The 16,043-nt window shown below is 38.9% G+C and overlaps 1 protein-coding gene and 1 long non-coding RNA gene across 5 annotated transcripts in view; one reads left to right on the forward strand and one right to left on the reverse strand.

Annotated features, from left to right (window-relative positions):
- The window catches only part of POLR3A (RNA polymerase III subunit A), a 58,514-nt gene that overhangs the window by 21,707 nt on the left and 20,764 nt on the right, over positions 1-16,043 (reverse strand). For both annotated transcript variants that reach the window (XM_001364725.5, XM_007478458.3), the window contains exons 15-23: positions 13,554-13,718; positions 13,064-13,236; positions 12,020-12,131; positions 10,906-11,024; positions 9,726-9,863; positions 7,481-7,651; positions 6,956-7,069; positions 3,413-3,499; positions 3,241-3,323 (exon numbers count right to left, since the gene is read on the reverse strand). In XM_001364725.5, coding sequence (XP_001364762.1) covers positions 3,241-3,323; positions 3,413-3,499; positions 6,956-7,069; positions 7,481-7,651; positions 9,726-9,863; positions 10,906-11,024; positions 12,020-12,131; positions 13,064-13,236; positions 13,554-13,718 — 1,162 coding nt within the window. The remainder of the gene's footprint in view (positions 1-3,240; positions 3,324-3,412; positions 3,500-6,955; positions 7,070-7,480; positions 7,652-9,725; positions 9,864-10,905; positions 11,025-12,019; positions 12,132-13,063; positions 13,237-13,553; positions 13,719-16,043) is intronic.
- Positions 464-8,049, forward strand: LOC103099205 (uncharacterized). 3 transcript variants are annotated; one of them, XR_008912294.1, is made up of 5 exons: positions 464-845; positions 2,454-3,139; positions 3,262-3,834; positions 6,304-6,403; positions 7,464-8,049. It is a non-coding gene; the product is annotated as an uncharacterized LOC103099205 (long non-coding RNA). The 3 variants fall into 3 exon arrangements; XR_008912293.1 differs by having other exon boundaries at positions 470-845; positions 3,065-3,139; XR_008912292.1 differs by lacking the exon at positions 2,454-3,139 and having other exon boundaries at positions 494-845; positions 3,748-3,834.

The following is a 16,043-nucleotide window of genomic DNA, read 5'->3' on the forward strand; positions in this document are numbered from 1 at the left end:
CAGGGCTTTAAAAGCTAAACAAAGAAATGTTTATTTGCATTTAGAGGAAGGCCACTGGGTTAGGGAGTTCATGTTTGTGTTGAAAGAAAATGGTTTTGGCTGCAAGGTGTTGGGTGTTCCAATTAAAATTATCCTGAGAGGGGAGAGCCTGGAAGCTCAGTAGATTGAGAGCCAGACCTAGAGATGGGAGGTCATAGGTTCAAATCTGACATTTCCTAGATGTGTGACCCTGGGCAAGTCACTTAACCCCCATTGTCTAGCCCTTACCACTCTTCTACCTTGGAATCAATACAGTGTTGATTCCAACACAGAACGGTTTAAAAAAAAAAAAAATATATATATATATATATATATATTTCCTTCTGAATTCAATGTGTTGATATATTAATTACAATATGTATGTAGAGTTTATATATATGCATACATACATACTTATAAAAATCATATAAAATAATATATAAATTTGTGTATACACACACACACACAAACACAATTTTCCAAGTCCCACAGGAGTCCCAGGTACAGGGTTGCAGTCCCTACTGTGATAAAGAATGAATGGTTTGCAGAAACTGAGAGATGCAAACATCAGAGGGAGTGATTGACAGGAGTATGTGACTAAGGGTCACATGGGAGCCTGAGGCTTGAGATCTGGGAAAGATTCTATGCCCAACGGACTTCTTCAGATCACTCTCCAGGAAGGACCTGAGGTTGAGGCTTAGAAAGGCTTTCTCCCAAGACCAAGAAGGAAAGAAATCTTTTGGATCTGGCTGCTGGCAACTTTGAATCAAGAAGATTGAAGATAGACTAACCAACTAAAGATCCTGGCCCATTTGATTGGACTCCAGGTGTGAGACTTGGCTATTGGGGATTTTACTGTTTAGCTTAATAAGATAGTTTAAATAGTTTGTAGATATTAAATTTTAGATAACAAGTATGTTTCTCCTAAATCCCTGTTCCTTTCTCCCCTTCCCAACCAATAAATCTTAACTATATGTTCCCTCTTGTTCTTTCCTCACCCCAAATCCCAACATAACACTATTTGAGCTTGATATTACTGGCCAAAGAGGCTGAAAAAGGGTGATTATATAGGTAGGAAGTGAACCAGCAGAGAGGAATGTCTCCCAAACCCTGAACAAATATAGAAGATGTTAGGGTGGTCAAAAGTGTCCAGTCCAACAGGAAGAGGGACTGAGGAAAAGACCATTACCTTTGGCCATTAAACTATGACTGGTAACTCAGAGAGAGCAGGCTGAGGTGTGTAATGAGGTGGAATTCAGACTGCATTTGGGGCATCATGTTCAGTTCTTGTTGTCAACTCTGAGGAAGAATACTAAGCTGAGGGGCATCCAGAGGAAGGGAACAAGACTGGTGAAATAAATATTTATATCACCCCTCTAATAACCAGCATCCAAATGTTAGCCATCACCTGATCAATCAGCAAAATGCCGATTATGAAGTGTTCACCATGTGCCAGACTCTGTTAAGTGCTGGGAATACAAAGAAAAAGCAAAAACAATTTCTACTGTCAAGAAGATGGCATTCCTATTAATGGGAGAGACAAATATATTAAGTCTGGATAAGTCTATCCAAGAGAAATATGGAGGAGGGGAGAGCAAGAGGCAGGGAGAGAAGGGGCTGAGTCTTAAAGGAGGCTGGAGGTTCAAAGAGTTAGAGATTGGGAGGAAAAACATTTAGACTTTGAGAAGGTAGGAGCTAGAAGATGGCACTGTCTTGGGAGGAAAGGCAGAAGAATACAATGTCAGACTGTAGCACATGAGGGTGTGTGTGTGTGTGTGTGTGTGTGTGTGTGTGTGTGTGTGTGTGTGTGTGTGAAAGGATGTAATAATATTGGAACAGAGCAGGGCCAAGTTGTCAGGAGCGTAATTGGTTGAAGGGACTGGCAGGGTTGACCCTGGAAAAGAGAAGAGTTGGGAGGTGCAGACATGAGAACATGAGAGCTATCTTCAAATACTTTAAAGGACCTGGGGCTGACTCTAACTTCAGATAAGGAAAAACTTTCCAAGAGTTCCAGATGCATAGAAATGGATTGGGCTGCCTCAGAGGGGAGGGGATCTGCCTTTTGAATATGTTGCTACTCTCTCTGAAGTTACTCGTCATGTCTTAACTGCCAAAGGTGGTAATTTTTTCTCAGTTCTCATCCTTCTCACACTGTTGCATTGGACACTGATGACCATCCTCTCATCCTCCATCTTTGCTTTGGTTTTCAGGACACTACTCTTTTCTGTTTCACCTCCTACCTTTGGCTGATTCTAGGCCAGGGAAGTCAAGCTCAATAGAAATTGGAACTACTACCCTTTACTTTCTGTTTTAGAATTAATACTAAGTATTAGTTCCAAGGCAGAAGAGCAGTAAATGTTTAAGTGACTTGTCCAGAGTCACATAGCTAGGAAGTGTCTGAGGTCAGATCTAAATCTAGGACTTCCCATTTGCAGGTTCAGCTCCCTATCCACTGAACCAGCTACTGTGAAGAAAGGATTAACTTTCCCTTTGTCTACATTTGAATTAATCAGCAAAAGCCAATACTTAACGTCTAAGTGGGGGAAGTCCATAACCCACATGCTAAAGTAGGCGACAACTCAGAAAGGACTGACTGCCCACCTGCCCCTGCAATCCGTGGCAAAGTTATAGACTGCAATTGGTCCCCATAAAGTAGGGGGAAGTCACAGGAAGTGACGAAAAGGGTCTTTAAAAGTGGCTACAACTTCCTGTGAGTGAATTTTTCTAGCTATTTTGAGGCTGTTGGAGACTGGTGGAAGATCATCTTCCTCAGTGTGGACCTGGGTGAGTGAAAAGCTGACTCTTTTTCCTGGCTTCTAGAGAGATTAGTTTCCAGAGGAGAAACATTTAGGGTGATTAGCTAGACTTCTTACTCTACCCTCTTTCACATTTCTCTACTTTACTCTATCCTTCTATTTTGTAAATAAAGCTAAGTCATTTTTGACTTGAGTTATAATTTCAGTGACCATATTCTCTCATATTTTAGTCAAGCCATTAATTTTAACCCTTACATTACACTCTCCTATTTCTTTTTTAATTAATACAGCAACACATTAAAATCATGCAGGAGATACTGCAGTGTTCTTAGCCAAGTAAAAAGTCTGGATTCATGGCTTCTAAGGTAAGGCCTTTCTTCCAACTCAGACTCTGTGGATCGGCACTGACATCAAGATGCTTCTAAATTAATTATCTCCTTACTTAAAACAGAACCAGTCATCTTACCTCATGTATTTGTCTCTACAGGTCTCAAGAAACTTTTCTATCTGGGTAGGAGTGATCCGATCCAATTGGTACAAAACACGTGGCTACAAGAATAAAAATCAGAAGGAGAACTTGAAATAGGAGCAACACACTTAAAAAAACAACTGACTAAACTGTCAAGACAAGACATTACCTCTGTTGTTCCATTGTCATTGATGCCATATTTATCTCTGGTTTTCTTGATCTTCTCAGAAACAATTTTAATAAATTTTTTTATTTCCTAGAAAATCAGAATTAAAATGGTATGAATAACAAATATCAAATAGCATGTTTTCCAATAATTTGGGAAACTATTTCAATTTCACTCTAATATATACTATGTAGTTATGAATTTAATGAAAGATGTGATTTAAGGCCAATGTTTTTACTACAAAGTGATTTCCAAAGCCATTTTTGAAGGGTGAAAAGTAACTATGATAGGCAATCTCTATGGAAGACTTTCTTTATTGATTTCTTTTTTTTTTGTAGTGCATAGGTGATCCTGGGTTCTCAAAGGCTTTGCCAGTGGAACAATAGTCTTGGGGTGCCACAGAGGCAGAAAGGCTACACAAACAGGTATGGTGAGAAACTCCAAGTCTATCTTAGGAGCACTGCAATGCCCTTGGCTATAAGTTTCCTCAGTGCCGGGTGCCACAAGGTGATTATCTCATAAGTCACTGAGGAGCTGTGATCTGCATTGGTAGAGGGAGTAACCAAAACATTCTGAAAACCACAGGTCCTTAAAGAATCAACTTAAGTGGAATGTATTAGTCAAGTTTTTAAAGAAAATCTGTCAATTCCAAACCATACTGAACAGTCCTGTTTTATGAGCCTAGCAGCACAGAGCAGCAATAAATGCCTGTTGAGACAAACCTGGCCTCGATGTTGTCTTAAACATGTATTTACCATCTTCTAAAAACCATTGACAATTTCTTCCATGTTATGACTACACAGCTATGGCTGTGCTGCTAGAAATGTCTTTTTTGTTCTTTAAATATATTTTTACTTATATTGTTGAAGATTTCCTAATTATAATTTTGAAAAAAAATTTTTAATAAAAAAAAATTTGAGGTCCATATCCTCATCCTCTTTCCCACCCCTCCTCCAATCCTTGAGAAGGCAAGCAATATATTAATTATACAAATGAATTTTTCAGATAGTTTGGAAATTTGCCCTGGGAGAATGTCACAGCTTCACAACTGTGACTACCCCTTCTGCTTTCTTAGATGTGTACACAGGTCAGGCTCATTAGGGCCAATGTTCTCAGTGGAAGATTAGCCATAAAGAAGTACAAACTAAACCATCTATTCTATAAACTTAACATTTTAATGTTTCTTTTAATATAGAAAAATAAAGTGATTTCATATTGACATTGATGGTGGCTACTGCTTCCTGTTTTGGTCACTGAAGCTGACTTTATTAGAAGCCAATTTAAATATTACAAACCCAGAGCTAGCTTTATACCTACTTCCTCTGCAGGGTTGTAACACATAAGAGGGGGCCTACCTTTCAGAAAGGCACCATCTTTTCAGAACCCCACTCAAACAAATCCAAACCGTGGAAAGGCTCCTTTTAATCATCATTAAAGTACACATCTTTAAAGTTATTATGTTTGCTAGTCAGTATAAAATTTGAGAAGAACAACATCCCCTTCCTTTCCTCCCCATTTGAAACTTGTTTGAATTGGAATAAGCTTAATTATTCTCACTGAATTACAAGCTGGGACAAGGTAAATACTTGGCTTCTCCTCCCATTCAACAGGCCTTTCTCCCTGGTGACACTGTCGAGAAACTGGTATTGATGACCTTTCATCTTCCCTCAGGTGGTCTTTGTACCAAGTCTATTTAAGGGTTTGGAGGGATTTTTCTGTATCAGTTTCCTGAAGGGGCTCTCTAGGTGCTGAATGAGAGCTGGGTGCCCATGTTGGGGGTGGAAATGAGAAACAAGGTAAAATGGAGCACGTTTTATTTCACCTATAAGGAAACAGAGCACATATACTGTATTTTTAACAGGCAAGGCATTGACAACAGAAACAAAGACTTTTGATGACTACCTAAATGGATATATTCCTAATAAATCTGTTAAAAGGAACAAATTTCTAGAAAAAAAGAGTTTGAGATCTGTGCAATGAAACCAGAAACATGTTGGTTGAAGTAGCTAAATCAATGAGAGGACTTTGAGGCAGCCAGAAGATTGCCAATGTGACTAGATACGATCTTCACTAGGCCCATGCTGTCAGCCCATGCAAAAGCCCTGGTAACACTGGGCAGGACTGGAAGATGTCTTGTCAAACAGGGATGACCTGGCCAGACCAGGAACTCATGGCATTCGACTAATTCAACATTATCTTTTTTTTTTTTAATTTAAACTTTACCTTCTGTCTTAGAATCAACACTTGGGTTGGTTCCAAAGAAGAAAAGTGGTAAGGGCTAGGTAATCAGGGTTAAGCTATTTGCCCAGGGTCACACAACTAGGAAGTGTCCAAGGCCAGATTTAAACCCAAGACCTCCCATCTCCAGACCCAGCTCTCTCTTTCTGAGAGTCACATAGCTGCCCCTCAATGTTAGCTTTAACAGAAAATCTCATCAATTCTTTCCAAAAATAAGAAAGCAATCAAGACCAAAGAGAGAAAAGTAAATCAGATTTCCCAGATTCCAAAGAAAGCATAAAAAACAGTAGAGAAATCAATTAAATTTCAATTTCTTGTAAATAATTATAGCTCCCAAGTTAATACATTGTTCTTAAAAATAAAAAAAGCATGCTAATAGCATTACTTCACTATGTGCTTTATAACCAGTCTGGGTTAATGTCTTTAAGGACAAATAGAAAAAAGTAACTAGAAAGATGAGAGAAACTAATGTGATAGTGCAACTATAATTTGCAAGTGTGAGCTAGATCCACTGGCAAAGGCTAGGAAATGCTCCTGGTTTTACACTCCTTCAGAATTCAGGAGAATTTCCTTTTCTTCTTCCACCCTACCACTAATCAGTGAAATCAAAAGGAGACATTATCTGTTAAGATTTACCACTCTGTGTATGTTCTTAGTTTACAGAGAGGTGTGAGTTTTTGAGCTATGTATCACTGTACTTTGAACATCCACTTGCCTGCTGGTCCCATGTCATTATTTGAGTTGATTGCATATAAGGTAAGAAAAAAACTCTTTACAAGGAGATCCTTGTTATTTTATGTTTTGGAGCATATCGATGTAATAAGAACAGAAGGTAACATCTCAAGGTAACATCTTTCTGTGTATAGGTAACATCTGGAAAAAATGAGGCTAGTCAGTGTTATGAATGCATAGCATAGTCATAAAGATAGTCATCCCATAAGGAGGGGCCTACAGATTCCTTTGGATGCAGAATTACTCAAAGAAAAAAGGGAAGAGTCAAAGGGCTTTTTAAGTCATTTGTTTTACTTGCAGCATTTTTCTCTAATTGGTAAAGGAAATAATTCAAGAACATTTATAGCTTAAGTGAAAGTTATAAACAAAAAAAAGCCAAGAGATGAAATAATTGATGTTGGATAGAAAAACTCTGCCCTGGTAAACCAGACATTCATGAATATTTGACAAAGGACAAATATATAAATATTTAAAAGGGAAAAAAACCCCAAAATCTACCTATTAGTGTTCTCGACTAAAGAATTTCTGAATGACAGTCATGTTTGGGAAAACCACAGCATCCAAAATTGCATTTACCTGAAGAAAGCTTTCCTGGCAGCAGAGGAACTCATTTCTCTTCATGATTGATTCGGTTGTTAGCACCAATTCGTTTTTACTGAGGGCTGGTTCACTCTGGCATGGGAAGACTGCCTCAATATTAAAAGGGAATAAAACAGGAGTAGCATTAAATGAAAGAAAATTTCACAGAGAAACAAGAAAATTAGCCTGCCAGCTTACACAGACCTAAAAGTTTACACAGCCATTATTCTTTTAAACCAGCTAGCTCCCCAATTCATAAGAGGATTTTGTTTTTGCAACTGACTTTTAACAAATTGTCAGTGGTTCTAGGCAAGTGCTAAGTGTAATTCACATGGATAAAATCTATTTTTGACAAAATCTGAACTCGTGCCTCAAAAGAGCATGACAGAAAATCCCAATGGAATGGTCAGGCACTAAGTTTTTCACCTAGTTGCTCTTTGCTCTATATCAGCACCTGCATGTTAAAGCTTTGTTCTTGCTCCAAATCCCAGCTCCAACTCCACAGGTAGTGTGAAATCTTACTTTGATGTTATCAAGGACTCTTTTGAACTCCAAGGGCTCATCTTTCCCCTCCATCGCTGCAGGATCCAAACCATCTCCACCATAAATAAATTGAATAATATCACCAGTAGAGCTTCGGACAGTTAGATCATATTGTGAGCAGAGATCTTCGAGGGATTTCACAAGCCTTCTCTAAAGAAAGGGGGAAGAAGAACAAGAACACAGCTGTTATGAAAGAAATATTTGTTTCTAAAGTGAATTCATTCAAAATTTCACAATATCCCAATCACATATCCACTCACAGAATAAACAGGCTGTTCTTGGCAAATGCATTGAAGTGTCTCCAACCTCCCCAAATTAGAGGCAACAAGAAGAGTTCTCACTATGGACATGTTGAGATTTCAAATATGCCACAACCTATATTACTCTAGGTTTGCAAAGGTGTATGGAGATGACAAATTTTGGAATGCACTCCTTAAGCCCAGAGTTCTGTCTGAGCCAGCCTGAACTTTGCTTCATTTTCTAGGTTTTAAATTAATGCAATGGTTTTGCATTAATAAAAAAATAAACAATAAAAAAGTTGAGCCAGATCTCTTGTATGCTCCTACATGAATTACCAAGGACTGGGACTAGGGCCCTTTTTGGGGACAGAAGAGGAGAATAGGGACAGTATTGTATTTGGAAAAGCATACAGCAACTATTGCCAGGAAACTTCAGGATAAAAAAAATCATGTACTAGAATTCATTTGTTGTACACTGACACATTGCTCTTAGAAATGTACCTTTTCTACATCAAAGAGGTAATGATAAAAAAAAAACATTAATGCAACAGTAGCAAATACATTTCATAGCCCCTCAGGGTTCTGTCAGATCCAACCAGCATCAAAACTAGGAACAATTTCCTAAAAATTATTTTCAGTGTGTAAAAAATAGACTCAAATACAGGACTACAATCCCCACAAGCCTTTGCTCCACTTCCCCAGAATGCCTTGTAATCTCACCTGGGCCGAGATCGAGAAGGTATTTAAGCTGATTCAAAGGCTTTTGAGGGACTCTTGGACTTCCGTTTTGGGGCAGGCCTGGTTTTTTTCATAATGTAGGTGAGGTTGTGTCTAGGCCACTCTATGGCCTGGACACGTGTTTCTTATTCTGTATTTTCTTTAATCCTTAATCTTCAATAAACCTCTAAAAAATATAGTACTCCTTGCAGAGAGAAACTAATTTCTACCTGCCTCAGTCTCCCCGTCTCCCCTAAATTTTAACTGTTACAAGTGGCATGACTATGCAATGGAACAGGACTGTGCAATAAGAAAATGCATGAGATCAAAACATGGAGAGGCTTACAGGAGCTAACATAAGCTCAGAAAGAACAACCCACACAATAGCAATATAAACAGGAAGCACAACAACGAAGAATACTGAAACACAATGATGGGATAGCCAGGTCTGGAGAAAGGAGAACCTAGGTTCCAATCTGGCTTCAGACGCTTCCTGGCTGTGTGGCCCTGGGCAAGTCACTTCACCCCATTTGCCTAGCTCTTGCCCTTCTGTCAAAAAATGGAAGGCTTTTGGGGAAAAAAAAGTAACAGAGCAACAGACACCAACAATGACCAAACTGTCCCCAAGAAGAACCTTGAGCTGTTTCTCTGCAGGGTAGAGGAATGTGGAGTTAGAATGACACACAGCACACCAGACTGTTCCTAGGTGGTCTCCTTTTTCTGAACTCTTTTGTCATCTCTTACATTCTTTGTTTTAAAGGAAGGTTCTCTTGGAGGAGGTCAGGATATGCGGATACTCTGTGAAACATCAATGCAGTAAAAACAAGATATCTGCAGAACACCCAAGCAAGCAGGGTTTAAGGAGACTGCTCTCTCGGTAAGTCCCTTAAGCTCAGGCTCTGCTGTCAGGCTCTGCTGATCAGATGTCTGCTTTGTTAGAACACACAGCCTGACTTGCACAAATCTCTCACTCTCCCATGAGAGGTTTGTCCCACTGGAACAGGATGCATCCTGGAGGGGACTCAAAGAGCTTATAGCCCAAGCTGTTCATTTAGTTGCTGTGTGGAGGGTGGCTGGAGGCTGGCCACACACTGTTCCTATGCCCTTGTGTTTGCATCACGCCTGATCCCCATCAGTCTGGATGAAACAGTTGGTATTAAAGGACCTACTGCGCTAACAAATTTTCTTTTATAAGCCAAGACTAGACAAATTGGCGCACACATGGTAGATACACAAATGCTTGAAGGATCTGTCCTTTTTCCAGTTACCTGCATGTATCCCGTCTCAGCTGTCTTGACAGCAGTATCAACTAGCCCTTCCCGGCCAGCCATTGTATGGAAAAAAAACTCCGTTGGTGTTAAACCAGAATAAAAGCTGTTCGCAACAAAACCCTTGGCAGCTGGAAGCTATAAAGAAGAGGAGAAAAAGAAATAAAGAGAAACACAAACACAGAATTTTGGCATTGGAAGAGACCTTCAATATTGTCCAGGAGATACTCTAAGAGCAGGGAAAAAGACCTAACTTATAGTCAGAGGCCTGGAGTCCAGGTGCTTCTGCCACTCCCCTCCTCTCTGATTAAGGGAGACAGAACAGATGCTTTGCAATGTTCATTCCAGCTCAAACTCACATGAACCCTCTCATTTTGTAGATGAAGAAACTGAGGCTCATAAACAGATTTTACCCAATGTCCCACAGTTAGTGACATACCCAAGACTAGAACTCGGGTCTCCTGATTCTCAGCCAAGCTTAGTTACCAATATTCCAAATTCCCCTTCTAAGGTTTATAATTGTGAATACAAGTACTCCTTCTGTATCATGACTTTTCCCACTGCTATTTGGATAGATTGATTTGGGGGGACTTTGGCAGAAAACACAGGCAATATATGAAGGCCAGTAGACCACAAGGAAAAAATTTAGAAACTTGGAAATGCATAAAATTTTGTGGGTTTGGTTTTTTTTTGCATCAAAAGTATTTGGTACTGGCTAAGAAATGGAAAAGTAGATCAGTGGAACAATGGACACAACAAATAGTAGTAAAAGTTTATAGTAATCTTGTGTTTGACAAAAGTAAAGGTCTAAGCTTTTGGGATAAGAATTCACTATTTGGTAAAAGTTGTTGGGAAAACTAGAAAGCAGTCTGGCAGAAACTAGGTACAGACCAATTATCTTACACTATTTACCAAGATAAGACCAAAAGGGATACATGAGCTAGGTATAAATGGAGATGATATTAGCAAATTAAAAGAACAGGGTGGGGGCAGCTGGGTAGCTCAGTAGATTGAGAGCCAGGCCTAGAGACAGGAGAGGGAACACATAACCTATCAGATTTATGGCTAGGAACAGAACTTATGAATAGCTGATATATTTAAACCACTGTCACCTATCACAGACCTCAGTCTAAGTTCCTGATGGGTTTTCTTGAACCTCAGCTGGTCTATTCATGCTTACCTTGGAATGCTTCTCAAAGTGAGGTAAGGACCTATTCTCAAAACCATCTGGCACTCGAGAACCACTGATGGCTTGCTGTCCCACACAAGCAATCATTTGTGATATATTAATGAAAGAACCTAGAGAAAACAAGTTAGGAATCCAATATGAAGCCTAGGTAATCTCTGATTAAAAAAGATATTTTAATTCTGTATTTTTAAAAACACTCAAGTTAAAGTTAAGATATATCTGCAGATTTGGAACTATGTGCAAAAAGCTATCAACACTATGAATATCCTTTAGCCCAACTGAGACAGTTATTTGATATTATTATACTCAAAGAAATAAAAGGAGAAAAGGGCTCACTAGAAAAATATTAATAGTCGATCTTTTTATGATGACAAAAAAACTAGAAACTGAGAAGGTGTCCATCAACTGGGGAATGGCTGAACAAGTTGTGGTTTTGATTGTGATGGAATACTCTTGTGCTACAAATGATGCAAGGGATGGTTTCTGAGAAAACTGGGTGCAAAGGGAGCTGGTGCAAAGAGAAGTGAGCAGAACCAGGAGGACAATTTATAAAAAAGTCACCAATAATGAAAAAGAAAAACAACTCTGAAAGTTTGTAACTCTGATTGACACAACGACCAATCATAATTCCAAAGGTCTCATGATGAAACATGCTATTCACTTCCAGATAGCTGACAGACTGAGAGGGGAAAATGAAGCAAATTAAAAAAATTTTGGAGGGGAAATGACTAATGCAGGAATTTCTTTTGCATGACAATAAATATTTGTAATGGGCTTTGTTTTTCTTATTTTCTCAGTGGGTAGGGGAGGGAAAGGAGGAAGAGAATTCAGAATGGAAAATAAAATTGAATTTTAAAAAAGATACACCACCTTCAGGTTTCTGAGCAAAATTTTGTTTAAAGAGACTTTTTTAATACTTATAACTACAGTAATACTTGGATATTATCTTAAATTCCTTACAAGCAAAGTAGCTAATCTTCCCCTACTCCATTCTTAAAAATTAATACTTAAGAAAGTTGTATATTTTGTCTTCAAACTGTAAAGCACCAAAAATGGGAATCACTTCAAGAGAATTGCCAAGAAGCCCTTTTCCTGGTGGACTTACCTTTTGAACCACAAAGGGCCATGATCAGGGGGCTGTTGCTTTTATCCAGCTCTCGGAGGCAAGCACTGCCAGCATGGTCTCGGATTACAGAGAGTTCCTTAAGGATTAAAGCCTAGGATTTCCACAAAAAGAGACACATATGGATTTGGATATAACACTAAGCTATGGATATTGGGTATAACATATAAGCTATGAGTGTGAAAAATTCTAAAACTGACCTTTACAGAAACCAAACTGAAACAGTGAATTATCTCTATATATTTTAATCCAACCTTTAAAAAAGATCTAGTGGATATCTAGTGCATAAATATGCTCCAGAAATGGACAATTAAGATGAATTAATCAAGTATTTGTGATTTGGGGAAATTCTTCCACAGTGGAAGCCATCAAGTGCTTTTCTAGTGTAAAATATTGTCCGAAAAGGGGGGAGGGAGAGAGGAAAACCAAAAGCTATGCTATATTTAAAGAACATTTCATCAGAATGTTAACACCTGCCAGTTAACCAAATCTAGGTGATAGCTGGTAATGTGATTAGAAAAAACAGGTTGTTTTCCAGTCTTTCAAAAACTGTCCATTTCCAAAAGCAGTAGTGTCTGCTTCTACAGTCATGATAAGCTGATGTGTCCAAGCTGAAGATGGACCACAAATGCTAAGAAAGAATTTCAGAATGGACCCCCCCCACCCAAACTCAGATGAAACATAAGCAATACCAAGTGGCCAAATGAACAAATATCTAAGGTCTCTTGACCTTGGATGTTAGAAACTGAAGGGACATAAATCCTAACTTAGAAATAAATTTAGTTCCCTTTGTCCACATCAGGAAATTGAGATCTTTAACAGGTAAAGTGAATAGCCCAAAGCTATAACTGAGAGTTAGGACTAGAATCCAGGTCTAATGACCACTGGAGAACAGTGCTTCTTTGGTTGTACCATGTCTCTTCAGAATCATTAACCTAAAAGACCTCCTTCCTAGCCACTACATTCACTAATCAGAGGTCTACAATGTACCAAATAGAAGCAGAGATGAATCCTCAACCCACTTACCTCTAATGTCTCCTCTGCAGTGCACCCAGGCTGCTGCTGCAGTTTGCCTGTATTCAAGGCCTCAATATATTCATCGCATTTTTTGTAGCCAGCATTCAGTAATTCATACTTGGCCTTAAGCAGTCCCTGACCTGGTGTGACATCACCAATCCCAATCGAGAAGCCTCGGTTAGCTACAGTGCAGAAAAGATGGTAAAGATGCCATGAATCTTATTTATTGAATACTATGCAGTCATCAATTCACCAAATATCTTGCAATTTTAAAAAAGGTAAATCCAAATTTAGAGGGAAATAAGTGAATGTTCAGCTGATTCTAGTGATAGACAAGAATAATTTATCCAAATTCACTTTTGAAGAAAGCAACACTACTAAAACTGTGAGCATGGCAGCTTTCCATTTGTCACTTTGTTTAGCTTTCCAGTGTGAAGGTTTAATGTGTGAATTATTTGTTATTCACATTGATTCCTATGAGGAATTTTTAAATACTCACACAGATAAACAGGTGCCAGCCTCGCGAGCCGGGACATTGCATCGGCAGCTTCAGTCTGCCCCCAATCTCTCAGCAAAATGTAAAAGATGTTATTCTTGGATCCTGATCCTAAAGTTCCTTTGTCCATGCTGCCACTCATTAATTCACTGTTCTGGATGGTCACATCTGCAAGAAGACCAGAGTGTTCTCAGAGGTTGTCTTTGGGGTGGGGAGGAAGAAAAGGATTTTATGGTCTGACCAGTTTGTTAAAAACTAAAAGCAATTCTACTGTCCAACCTTGGAAAAAGGAACTACAAACAGATAAGGAGAGAGTCCAACATTTCAAAGATCACACAGTGTGATTTCTCCAGGAGCCTTCAAAATATTAATTATTACTTTAAAACGAGGAGAGGGCAGGTGACTCTCAGACAACCTTCCAGGACATGAAATTCAAATCCTTGGAAAAATCCTGAAATTCAAATCCTGGAAAAAGCAGAATGTGGCTTTAATGAAGAAGGCCACAGAGAATAATGGATTTAGAGTGAGACATCTTGTTTAACCCTCTGTGGAGAAGAGAGAAATTATTTTTTTAAATTTTTTTAAACATTATTTTATTTGGTCGTTTCCATACATTATTCACGGGAAACACAAAGATCATTTTCTTTTCCTCCCCCCCCCACCTTTCCCTCTCCCATAGCCGACACACAATTCCACTGGTTATCACATGTGTTCTTGACTCGAACCCATTTCCCTGTTGTTGGAATTTGCATTATAGTGTTCATTTAGAGTCTCTCCTCAGTCTTATCCCCTCCAACCCTATAGTCAAGCAGTTGCTTTTCATCGGTGTTTTTACTCCCACAGTTTATCCTCTGCTTGTGGGTAGTATTTTTTTTAGATCCCTGCAGATTGTTCAGGGACATTGCATTGATACTAATGGAGAAGTCCATCACCTTCAATTGTACCACAATGTATCAGTCTCTGTGTACAATGTTTTTTTGGTTCTGCTCCTTTCGCTCTGCATCACTTCCTGGAGGTTGTTCCAGTCACCATGGAACTCCTCCACTTTATTATTCCTTTGAGCACAATAGTATTCCATCACCAACATATACCACAATTTGTTCAGCCATTCCCCAATTGACGGGCATCCCCTCGTTTTCCAATTTTTGGCCACCACAAAGAGCACAGCTATGAATATTCTTCTACAAGTCTTTTTCCTTATTATCTCTTTGGGGTACAAACCCAGCAGTGCTATGGCTGGATCAAAGGGCAGACAGTCTTTTATCGCCCTTTGGGCATAGTTCCAAATTGCCCTCCAGAATGGTTGGATCAATTCACAACTCCACCAGCAATGAATTAATGTCCCTACTTTGCCACATCCCCTCCAGCATTCATTACTTTCCATAGCTGTCATGTTAGCCAATCTGCTAGGTGTGAGGTGAAAACTCAGAGTTGTTTTGATTTGCATCTCTCTGATTATAAGAAATGTAGAGCACTTTTTCATGTGCTTATTAATAGTTTTGATTTCTTTGGCTGCGAACTGCCTGTTCATGTCCCTTGCCCATTTGTCAATTGGAGAATGGCTTGATTTTTTGTACAATTGATGTAGCTCTTTATAAATTTGAGTAATTAAACCTTTGTCAGAGGTTTTTATGAAGATTGTTTCCCAATTTGTTGCTACCCTTTTGATTTTGGTTACATTGGTTTTGTTTGTACAAAAACTTTTTAATTTGATGTAATCCAGATTATTTATTTTGCATTTTGTAACTCTTTCTAATTCTTGCTTGGTTTTGAAGTCTTTCCCTTCCCAAAGGTCTGACATGTATACTATTCTGTGTTCACCTAATTTTCTTATAGTTTCCTTCTTTATGTTCAAGTCATTCACCCATTTTGAATTTATCTTGGTGTAGGGTGAGAAGAGAGAAATTATAAGAAAATGTATGCAAAGGACTGAAGCTGGAGATGGGTCATCTGTCAGTCAAATGAAGATTCCATTTTGGAATGTGACCAGGAAAAGCAGTTTGGAGTCCAACGGCTGGACTTTTTCTAGGTCTTTGGCTTTCTGGCTGATGTGAAGGAAGAAGCTGGGTTTATCTCTGGGACTTGGGATAATCAAGCTGGAGGTGGCCTGGCTGATTTGAAGGAAGAAGAACAGTAATCCTTATATCTCTTTCTGACTGGTTCTGTTTCATGCTAGTGACTGAATTGCCATTTCTCTAAGACTCACTGTAGACAATAGGGAAACCTCCAACCCTCTTACCTTATCTTCCACCTTTCCTGTTTTCCCCAATAAACCCTTACTTGACAAAGAAGATTAAGAACTATTTCATTGAAACCTCACAGCTCCCACTGAGTGACTTGAAGAAGACTGAAGAAAGGGGGACGGGAGGCTGAAAGGCTTCTGAAGAGGGAGGTACAAAAGGGAGGAGGTTAGGCAAAAAGAAGATAATTATCTGATCCATTAGTTATCTAGTATCCATCAAATATACCCTCAAAATATCATCTATTACAGAT

The sequence above is a fragment of the Monodelphis domestica genome, chromosome 1 (genome assembly GCF_027887165.1).
Source record: "Monodelphis domestica isolate mMonDom1 chromosome 1, mMonDom1.pri, whole genome shotgun sequence".
Classification (NCBI taxonomy): domain Eukaryota; kingdom Metazoa; phylum Chordata; class Mammalia; order Didelphimorphia; family Didelphidae; genus Monodelphis; species Monodelphis domestica.